At 43.4% G+C, this 11,860-nt stretch overlaps 1 protein-coding gene across 3 annotated transcripts in view; it reads left to right on the top strand.

Moving 5' to 3' along the window:
- The window catches only part of znf423 (zinc finger protein 423), a 419,133-nt gene that overhangs the window by 257,110 nt on the left and 150,163 nt on the right, over positions 1–11,860 (top strand). For 2 of the 3 annotated variants that reach the window (XM_061917091.1, XM_061917089.1), the window contains exon 19: positions 1,634–1,654. The exons of the other annotated variant lie outside the window; for it this stretch is intronic. In XM_061917091.1, coding sequence (XP_061773075.1) covers positions 1,634–1,654 — 21 coding nt within the window. The remainder of the gene's footprint in view (positions 1–1,633; positions 1,655–11,860) is intronic. 3 annotated transcript variants of the gene reach the window in all.

Here is an 11,860-nt window from a genome sequence, read left to right as displayed (position 1 = left end):
AGGAACTAAAGACAGGACACAAAGACAAAAGCAGAGGAAAAACTAAGACATAGACCAAACTGTCAGGGACAAGCCTGACACATGCGTAGTTTCCAGTCATTTGATTTTGCCCACAACCTCATACAGCAACTAAATAGACTCAAGTAGACTTAAAATGGTTCCATTGTTGTTGTTTTTTATTATGGCCCGCATGGCCCATTGCAAAAGGACTCCCACAGGGAGTCCTTTTGCAATGGCCAAAGGACCTATTGAATTTTGTGCGTTTTATTATTATTATTATTATTATTCTTTCTTTTTTCCGCTGCCTCTTTGAGCTGTAACTTGACCCAAATAACATGCTTCAAAACTCACCATATTTGACACACACATCAGGACCTGCAAAAATTGCCATCTAATAAAAAAAAAATTCCAAAAATCAAAATTGCGCTCTAGCGCCCCCAAGGAAGAAAAAAAAACAGACTGCGTGTAACTTCCGTTAATGTCGTAGAGACATGAAACAAAAACCTATATGTAGGACTGACTTAGACCTAGATTTCATAATTTTACCCTCTCAGGCAAAAATCTACATAAATTTGGCAAAAACCCCATCCATCCATCCATCCATTTTCTACCGCTTATTCCCTTTCGGGGTCGCGGGGGGCGCTGGCGCCTATCTCAGCTACAATCGGGCTTTGAAGCTAAATTTTCCCCAAAAATGCCATTTTTGCCTCTTTGCGCTATAATTCGACCCCTTTAAAATGCTTCAAAACTCACCAAACTTGGCACACACATCAGGACTGGCAAAAATTGCAATCTAGTAAAAAAACCAAACCCCAAAACTCAAAATTGCACTCTAGTGCAATTTTTTAATAAAACACAGAAAAAACTGCTCCTAGGAAGAAAACACAAACAAAACTGCTTGTAACTTCCGGTAGGAGTGTCAGAGAGACATGAAACAAAAACTTCTATGTAGGTCTCACTTTGACCTACATTTTAATAATTAACATCCTTCATCAAAAATCAACAGGAAGTTGGCAATTACCCCTTCAAAACAAACGTTTTATAAAAACCCGTCACCTTTCTTCAAACGTTATCTCCTCTGAGCCCATTTGTCGTTTCGGCTTCAAACTCGCATAGGAGAGAGTTTGAACCCTTCTGATTAAAAGTATGGAACAGAGTTTTGATTACTGCTCCGGTTTTGATTTTATGACCCTTCAAAGATCAACTGCGCTGATGCTGCTGCGCTGCTGTTGTCTCAAGATGGCTACTACCACTGGATAAAAGTATTGGGACATTTTTGGGACAAAATTCTACACACAATACCCTATAATAATAGTAGCTACTATCCATGCTTCTACCGCTTATCCAGGTTTGGGTCGCGGGGGCAGCAGCCAAAGGCGGGCCCGACCAACGCTGCTTGCAGCTTTAATTATTATTGTTATTTTTCTCCAAAATGTATTGGTCCACTTGATGACACGCTGTAAGTTTGACCGCCACAAATGACCAGGCTTTAACCCATACCCCCCCCCCCCCCCTCCAAGCTGTCCCTTCCCTCCCCCCACAGACCCACAAGCATTCCCAGTACATATTACTAACCAAGCCCCTTCTCTCCTCCACTCTCCCCAACCCCACCTGCCATCGGGACGGCCTGTAGAAGAGCCCACCTGTCGGCAAGGTTTGTCCCCTCTATGTCTCACCCTCTGAGCAAGGCAGCAAGCATCGCCCATCAACATCCCATTAACCGTCATTGAAAGCACATACCTTTCTGACTTGTTCTGCACAGTCCCAGTCCAGTATGGTACCCCCCCGCCGCCACACTGCATGATGTGGTAAAGACACCTGAAAGTCAAGAAGCATTGCAGAGACTTTTCTTTTCTCTCTCTCTCCTTAAGAGACGTGCCATTTGATAACATCAACACATTGAGAGAGGTGATGCTACTTAGATGCATTATGGCCACTTTTTGGCACAATTAATCCTCCACTATTCACTCTCCCGATCCCAGCTGCATGCCTCATTGTTCTACCCACTTCATACACACACACACACACACACACACACACACACACACACACATTGTGTGCCCGCTCACTTTGATCCAAGAAAGCTAATGATGTGTCTTTAGGATGAGCTTTACCCACCTACAGTATTTCCATTAATATAGTCCATTAACACTAATCACTCTAATGACCCACAACTCCAGGGTTTATTCCTAACTGATGCTTTTAGTATGGCTTAGGGTTGTTACGATACCAATATTTTGATAACGGTACCGCTACATTCCATCCAACCATCTTCCGCTTATCGGAGTTATTGAGTTTTCTCACTCGCAACTAAATTGCGGCCTTAGCATCTCTGTCGTCATGGAGATGAACAAGATGGACTTAACCGAGTGTGTGAGAAATAAATAATGTGACAAGAGTAACTTTAACTCAGGGGGGTCAAACTGGCTGTCATTGAGGGCCACGTTACAGTTTTTGGCTGCCTTCAGAGGGCCGGCCGCTTGTGACGTGAATACACTCTTGTATAAACCATGTTTCCATATGAGTTTGGAAATTGTGTTAGATGTAAATATAAACGGAATACAATGATCTGCAAATCCTTTTCAACCCATATTCAGTTGAATATGCTTCAAAGACAACATATTTGATGTTCAAACTGATAAACATTTTTTTTGTTGCAAATAATCATTAACTTTACAATTTGATGCCAGCAACACGTGACAAAGAAGTTGGGAAAGGTGGCAATAAATACTGATAAAGTTGAGGAATGCTCATCAAACACTTATTTGGAACATCCCACAGGTGTGCAGGCTAATTGGGAACAGGTGGGTGCCATGATTGGGTATAAAAACAGCTTCCCAAAAAATGCTCAGTCTTTCACAAGAAAGGATGGGGCGAGGTACACCCCTTTGTCCACAACTGCGTGAGCAAATAGTCAAACAGTTTAAGAACAACGTTTCTCAAAGTGCAATTGCAAGACATGTAGGGATTTCAACATCTACGCTCCATAATATCATCAAAAGGTTCAGAGAATCTGGAGAAATCACTCCACGTAAGCGGCATGGCCGGAAACCAACATTGAATGACCGTGACTTTCGGTCCCTCAGACGGCACTGTATCAAAAACCGACATCAATCTCTAAAGGATATCACCACATGGGCTCAGGAACACTTCAGAAAACCACTGTCACTAAACAAAGTTCGTCGCTACATATGTAAGTGCAAGTTAAAGCTCTACTATGCAAAGCGAAAGCCATTTATCAACAACATCCAGAAACGCCGCCGGCTTCTCTGGGCCCGAGATCATCTAAGATGGACTGATGCAAAGTGGAAAAGTGTTCTGTGGTCTGACGAGTCCACATTTCAAATTGTTTTCGGAAATATTCAATATCGTGTCGTCCGGACCAAAGGGGAAGCAAACCATCCAGACTGTTATCGACGCAAAGTTCAAAAGCCAGCATCTGTGATGGTATGGGGGTGCATTAGTGCCCAAGGCATGGGTAACTTTCACATCTGTGAAGGCACCATTAATGCTGAAAGGTACATACAGGTTTTGGAACGACATATGCTGCCATCTAAGAGACATCTTTTTCATGGACGCCCCTGCTTATTTCAAGCCACATTCAGCACGTGTTACAACAGCGTGGCTTTGTAGAAGGAGAGTGCGGGTACTTTCCTGGCCCGCCTGCAGTCCAGACCTGTCTCCCATGGAAAATGTGTGACGCATTATGAAGCGTAAAATACGACAGCGGAGACCCCGGACTGTTGAACGACTGAAGCTCTACATAAAACAAGAATGAGAAAGAATTCCACTTTCAAAGCTTCAACAATTAGTTTCCTCAGTTCCCAAACGTTTATTGAGTGTTGCTAAAAGAAAAGGTGATGTAACACAGTGGTGAACATGCCCTTTCCCAACTACTTTGGCACGTGTTGCAGCCATGAAATTCTAAGTTAATTATTGTTTGCAAAAAAATATATAGTTTATGAGTTTGAACATCAAATATGTTGTATTTGTAGTGCATTCAATTGAATATGGGTTGAAAAGTATTCCGTTTATATTCACATCTAACACAATTTCCCAAATCATATGGAAACAGAGTTTTGTAATTGCTTCTTTTGTTGTTTTCAACCATAGCTCTTTTATTCCCACAATAAATGAACAAGAGTGGCCTCGGCTTACTTCTTGAATTAACACGCTCGGGAGCGGGAAGAGTGAACCCTCTTGCACCGAGAGTACGTTCAAGACTGTTGTTCCTTTTAGGGAGTGTGTTGTTGAGCGGTGTGTCAGCTGGTGTGTGTTTGTGCATGAACACACACAACACTGTTTATGTGTGTGTGTGTGTGTGTGTGTGTGTGTGTGTGTGTGTGTGTGTGTGTGTGTCCTGATAGGCCAGGTCTGGCCTGCTTACTTTGTGTCACTGAAGACTTAATGAGGCGAGTAAGAAGCTTTTAGAGTGAAAGGAGGTGGATAATGCGGTGCACGGGATCATTTATGTGTGTGTTTGGCACCCGGCTCGCAAACAATGCATGTTTTCTTCTGCCCTCTTGCACCTGAACTAATAAGCCCCCGCGCTAATCTGCCCCCTTCTTTCCTCCCGGTGTGTGACTTCACTAATGCTCCGTACTTAAGGAAACACTTTGGCTCGCCGGTCTTAGCGGAAAGCGATATCGATAACAATCACGGGGATATTTCCGATGTGCCCCTCAACAGCGAGCGTGTCCGAGCTTACTGAAGTCTTATGAAACTGGGGGGAAAGGTACTTAAGGAACGTGAATAATCCCATCACAGGCTAAGGGAGTCTGGAGCACCACAGGAAATGACTTGGGGGGGTCTCGGCGGAGTCTGTTTGAATCAGTTGTTGTTTCTTGAAAAATGGGCATTAAAAGCTTTTTTTTCAAAAATATATAATGATAATAATGGATTAGATTTATACCACGCTTTCCTATTATTAGATACTCAAAGCGCTCACAGAGAAGTGAGAACCCATCATTCATTCACACCTGGTGGTGGTAAGCTACATCTGTAGCCACAGCTGCCCTGGGGTAGACTGACGGAAGCGTGGCTACCAGTTTGCGCCTACGGCCCTTCTGACCACCACCTATCATTCATTCATCATTCATTCACCAGTGTGAGCGGCACCGGGGGCAAATGGTGAAGTGTCCTGCCCAAGGACACAACGGCAGCGATTTGGATGTCAATAGGCGGGGAGCGAACCTGCAACCCTCAGTTTTCTGGCACGGTCGCTCTACCCACTACGCCAGGGGTAGGGAACCTATGGCTCTAGAGCCAGATGTGGCTCTTTTGATGACTGCGTCTGGCTCTCAAGATAAATCTTAGCTGACATTGTTTAACACGATAAGTAATGAATAATTCATCCAACGCTCTCGACGCGAACTCCTTAGGGGTGATGGACAGCTGGGCAGTGCCTGAAGAGCTGCAGCCCGCCCCCGTAGCCCCGACTCCCTCCCCTCTGTTGCAAGTCTGGAGTTGTATGTTGTGATACGTATATATGGTTTGCTCTTGAGTTTTTTTGTCATAGCTGTTCTGTGACCCTAAACACTGTTTGTTTGTCTAATCAAATCAATCAGTATAACAACAATTTTTTTGTACTTGGGCAATAACAATACTTACCTACCTAATTACGCTGGTAATCACAGTGTCAAAATATTAGTTTTCTACCGTTCAAGAAGTCACATTCATGGTAAGAAGTATTTTATTTATTATTAGTTAGCTTCAGATTAACAATGTTATTAAAAATAAAAAGAGACATACAATACTCTAAAAATGTTGGTCTTACTAAAAGAAATGCAGGCATTTAGTTATATTCAGTGTTAAAAAAATATGATATCGCTCTCACAGAAATACATTTCTAAAATTTCGCTTTCATGGCTCCCTCAGTCAAAAAGGTTCCCGACCCCTGCACAACGCCATGCCGCCCCTAAATAATGTAAATAATATATACCGTATTTCCTTGAATTGCCGCCGGGTATATAGTATGCGCCTGCCTAGAATTACTGCCAGGTCAAACTCGTTTTGCAATATAATTAGCGCATGCTTAGCATTACCGCCGACTCAGGATTAACGCTGGGTCAAACTCGTTTCGCACAATATTATTTTTATTAGCGCCAGCCTAGAATTACTGCCGGGTCAAACTCGTTTCCCCAAATAATTAGCAAATGCGTAGAATTTCCGCCGGGTCAAACTCGTCACGTCACGAGTGACACTTCACCTGATTCAAAAAGGAGGAGGCTGATTTCAATCATTTGAAATCGCATAAAGGGAAGAAGATTAAGAGCTATTCAGTAGGATTTAAGGTCCAAGCTATTGAATATGCTAAAAAGAACAGTAAGCAGCTATGTTTTATTAATATACCGTAGCTGCGTATGTCAAATATGAGTCATTAAATGACTCCCGCCTCCTGGTGGTAGAGGGCGCTAGTGATCCTTCTTGCGACTACTCGGCTGCAGAAGAAGTGACAACAAGCAGCAAGAGTGAGCAGCGATGGTTTATTTTTTCCTCTCGCTTGCACTTTTAACATGGAGGATTACATATCTAAAATAAAACAGTTTTCTAAACTGGACTTTCAATCGAAGCAGGAGGTAATAAAGGAAGATCTCCATCAAGACAGAGAGACTTTTAAAACTGAAGAAAGATAAGGAAGACTTCTATAAACAAGTTATCGATGCTTTTGATCAGAAGGAGCTGCGCATGGACTTTATTTATAAGTAAAGGTAAGACCATAATAACCTTTTTTTATTAACTGTGCTTTTCATGATGGTATATTTACATCACACTCAAATTTATAAGCGCAGGCCTAAATTTACAGCAGGCCTTTGGTAAACGCCAAAGTGAAAAGAGGTTTTGAATTAATTAGCGCCCTGGCGGCAATTCACGGAAATACACTGTTGGGTTCCCCAGGAGATGATCAGAGACTATACTTGCCAACCTTGAGACCTCCGAATTCGGGAGATGAGGGGTTTGGTGGTAGCGGGGGGTGTATATTGTAGCATCCTGGAAGAGTTAGGGCTGCAAGGGGTTCTGGGTATTTGTTTTGTTGTGTTTATGTTGTGTTACGGTGCAGATGTTCTCCCGAAATGTGTTTGTCATTCTTGTTTGGTGTGGCTTCACAGTGTGGTGCATATTTGTAACAGTATTAAAGTCGTAAATGTAAATCACACACAGCACAGCACGCCCACGCTATTTTTGAGATTTCTTACGCTGTTTAGCACGAGATATTCAGATTTGAGTAAATCGGTGTGTGTGGATTATTCTGCGAGTTCCCTCAAGGTCGACAGGTTCCCATGCTAAGATTGTGTATCATCCATCCACTTTCTACCGCTTGTCCCTTTCGGGGTGGTGGGTGGGTATCAATTAGTTTGTCATATTTGTTGCTCGTCAGCACATGCCTAAAATAACTTAAGCTTTATTCAGAAGTTGATGGCAAATTGGAGTCACTAAATAAGTACTTGTTTTATTGTCCGACTAATCAATTAGGTTGTTGACTAATCGACTATCAAAATAACGCTTAGTTGCAGCCCTAATTTTGACACTGTTGGGTTCCCCAGGAGATGGTCAGAGACTATACTTGCCAACCTCGAGACCTCCGAATTCGGGAGATGGGGGGTTTGGTGGTAGCGGGGGGTGTATATTGTAGCATCCTGGAAGAGTTAGTGCTGCAAGGGGTTCTGGGTATTTGTTCTGTTGTGTCACGGTGCAGGTGTTCTCCCGAAATGTGTTTGTCATTCTTGTTTGGTGTGGGTTCACAGTGTGGCGCGTATGTGTAACGGTGTTAAAGTTGTAAATCTCACACAGCACGCCCACTAATAGTAGACGATATTTTCGAGATTGCTCATGTTGTTTAGCACGAGATATTCAGATCTTAGTAAATCGGCGTGTGTGGATTAGCCTGCGAGTTCCCTCAAGGTCGAGAGGTTCTGCCATCCCATGCTATGTTTGTGTATCATCCATCTATTTTCTACCGCTTGGCCCTTTTGGGGTGGCAGGCGGGCGCTGGAGCCTATCTCAGCTGCATTCGGGCGTATCTTGATTAGTCTTAATCCTCTCATTAAGGCACTTGATAGAAAAAGGACAACAGCTCATTTCAATCAGGAATGTTGGGGTGCTGGTCTGCACCGACAGCCCGCCCTCCTCCGTCACGTCTTTCATCCCTCCCTCCCTCATCCATCCTTTTTTTTTTTCCCAACGTCCCTTCCTCCCTCCTTCCCTCGCCACCTGGAGCCGGCGAGCCGTGACACCGGAGGGAGGGAGGGAACGGCGATGAAGGGACGAGGGACCGGGCGGAGAGCATCACAGAGGGTTGGATGAAGGAGGGAAGGATGAAAGCCGACTGGAAATGACGTGAGATCAGAGGTTTGCCGGGAAGGCGATGGGTCATCAGTAAATGCGATGGTACGTTAAATAAAATAAGTAAAACGGAGATTAAAACCTCCACATGCAGGATAAGTGCTGGAGCTAAATGAAAATTGAAGTCATGTACAGCACCGATGCTGAAGTACAAACCCCCGTTTCCATATTAGTTGGGAAATTGTGTTAGGCGTAAATATCAACGGAAGCCATCATTGAATGACCCTGACCTTCAGTCCCTCAGACGGCACTGTATAAAAAACCAACATCAATCTCTAAAGGATATCACCACATGGGCTCAGGAACACTTCAGAAAACCACTGTCAGTAACTACAGTTGGTCGCTACATCTGTAAGTGCAAGTTAAAGCTCTACTATGCAAAGCGAAAGCCATTTATCAACAACATCCAGAAACGCCGCCGGCTTCTCTGGGCCCGAGATCATCTAAGATGGACTGATGCAAAGTGGAAAATAATTCTGTGGTCTGACGAGTCCACATTTCAAATTATATTTGGAAACTGTGGATGTGGTGTCCTCCGGAACAAAGAGGAAAATAATCATCCGGATTTTTATAGGCGCAAAGTTCAAAAGCCAGCATCTGTGATGGTATGGGGGTGTATTAGTGCCCAAGGCATGGGTAACTTACACATCTGTGAAGGCACCATTAATGCTGAAAGGTACATACAGGTTTTGGAGCAACATATGTTGTCATCCAAGCAACTTTATCATGGACGCCCCTGCTTATTTCAGCAAGACACGTGTTACAACAGCGTGGCTTCGTAAAAGAGTCCAGACCTGTCTCCCATGGAAAATGTGTGGTGCATTATGAAGCGTAAAATACGACAGCAGAGACCCCGGACTGTTGAACAACTGAAGCTCTACATAAAACAAGAATGGAAAAGAATTCCACTTTCAAAGCTTCAACAATTAGTTTCCTCAGTTCCCAAACGTTTATTGAGTGTTGTTAAAAGAGAAGATGATGCAACACAGTGGTGAACATGCCCTTTCCCAACTACTTTGGCATGTTTTTGTAGCATATTCAACTGAATATGGGTTGAAAATGATTTGCAAATCATTGTATTCTGTTTATATTTACATCTAACACAATTTCCCAAGTCATATGGAAACGGGGTTTGTATTATGTTATGCTTTATGTGTGTGTGTGCATGTGTGTGTGTGTGTGTGTGCGTGTGCGTGTGCGTGTGTGTGTGTGTGTGCGCGCTGTTGTGTTTTGAAACCCCCAACCCCCGAGAGCTCATTTTGTCATCTTCTCGCTTGATTTACTTCTTTCTTCTGCTGTTTATTACCAGTCATTACAAGCTGTTTTGGAAACCTAATAGGACACGGCGACAAGTAGACAGGAGAGACGCGCGCAGTGAAGTCGGCGGAGAACACCACCGAGTGTCTCGCGTGTGCTTCTTTGTTGTACTTTGTACGTATCGCACCGATTTACTTGACTTATGCACTGCAAAAAGTCAGTGTTTGAAAAAACAAGAAAAAGATATATAATAAAAAGGGGGGTATTTTATTTGAACTAAGGAAAATTATCGTCCAATATGCATATCCGAGGTCGGGTCGCGGGGGCAGCAGCCTAAGCAGGGAAGCCCAGACTTCCCTCTCCCCGGCCACATGGTCCAGCTCCTCCCGGGGGATCCCGGGGCGTTCTCAGGCCAGCCGGGAGACATAGCTAGACGATCATAGACTAATAGACTCAAAAACTCCTTTGTCCCACACGCCATTAGACTGTAGGACTCCTCTCTGGGAGGGTGGGGGGTACTAGGATGACAGGGGAGGCAAAACAATAAGTGCAATACTTTTTCATAACATGGTCACTACTGCCTAGTTTCTCTTGTTATATTCTTATTTTACTGTTATATTTCTATTCCCATCATTGCTTTTTATTTGTATTCTTATTGTAATATTGTTGTATTTTGTTTCCATTTAAACCCCCATTAGTTACTTTTTACTTTTTAAATTGATCTCAACTCTGTACACTGCTGCTGGAATTTTAATTTTCCTGAAGGAACTCTCCTGAAGGAATCAATAAAGTACTATCTATCTATCTATCTATCCATCTATCTGTCTGTCTGTCTGTCTGTCTGTCTGTCTGTCTGTCTGTCTGTCTGTCTGTCTGTCTGTCTGTCTGTCTGTCTGTCTGTCTGTCTGTCTGTCTGTCTGTCCGTCCGTCCGTCCGTCCGTCCGTCCGTCCGTCCGTCCGTCCGTCTAGTCTAGTCTAGTCTAGTCCTCCCATCGTGTTGTGGGTCTTCCCTGTGGCCTCGTACTGGTCGGACATGCCCTAAACACCTCCCTAGGGAGGCGTTCGGGAGTGTATATCGTAGCGTCCAGCAACAGTTAGTGCTGCAAGGGGTGCTGGGTATTTTTTCCAATAATTTTGGAACTCGCAAGCATATTTCTTCATCTTACTCGGCGTTGCCATGTCTGTTGTTCACTGAGCTCCAAAAGCCGTAGATATTATTGTAGCGTTCCGAAAGAGTTAGTGCTGTAAGGGTTTCTGGGTATTTGTTCTGTTGTGTTTATGTTGTGTTACGGTGCGGATGTTCTCCCGAAATGTGTTTGTCATTCTTGTTTGGTGTGGGTTCACAGTGTGGCGCATATTTGTAACAGTGTTAAAGTTGTTTATACGGCCACCCTCAGTGTGACCTGTATGGCTGTTGACCATGTATGCGTGGCATTCATTTGTGTGTGTGAAAAGCCGTAGATATTATGTGACTGGGCTGGCACGCAAAGGCAGTGCCTTTGAAGTTTATTGGCGCTCTGTACTTCTCCCTACGTCATGAAACTGATACCGATTATTATAAAACTGATACCGATAATGTCCGATATTACATTTTAAAGCATTTATCAGCCGATAATATCGGCTGTCCGATATTAGCGGACATTCTTACTCAATAAGTTGAAAAATATTTTTAAATTGAAGGCCTACTGAAATGAGATGTTCTTATTTAAACGGGGATAGCAGGTCCATTCTATGTGTCATACTTGATCATTTCGCGATATAGCCATATTTTTGCTGAAAGGATTTAGTAGAGAACATCCACGATAAAGTTTGCAACTTTTGGTCGTTAATAAAAAATCCTTGCCTGTACCGTAAGTAGCAGACGATGTGCGCTTGACGTCACGTGTTGTGGAACTCCTCACATCTGAACATTGTTTACAATCATAGCCACCAGCAGCGAGAGCGATTTGGACCGAGAAAGCGACGATTGCTCCATTAATTTGAGCGAGGATGGAAGATTCGTGGATGAGGAAAGTGAGAGTGAAGGACTAAAAAAAAAGACTATACAATGGGAGCGATTCAGATGTCATTAGACAAATTTACTAGGATAATTCTGGAAAATCCCTTATCTGCTTATTGTGTTACTAGTGTTTTAGTGAGATTATATGGTCGTACCTGTACAACCTGAAGGTCGGCCCCGCACCTTTCTTCAGCACCAGTCGACGGGTGGTATATATATATATTCGTTAGGGTGTGGGGAAAAATCGATTCGAAAACGAAT

The sequence above is a fragment of the Nerophis ophidion genome, linkage group LG12 (assembly GCF_033978795.1).
Source record: "Nerophis ophidion isolate RoL-2023_Sa linkage group LG12, RoL_Noph_v1.0, whole genome shotgun sequence".
NCBI classification, from domain to species: domain Eukaryota; kingdom Metazoa; phylum Chordata; class Actinopteri; order Syngnathiformes; family Syngnathidae; genus Nerophis; species Nerophis ophidion.
This window is presented reverse-complemented; position numbering and strand designations above follow the sequence as displayed.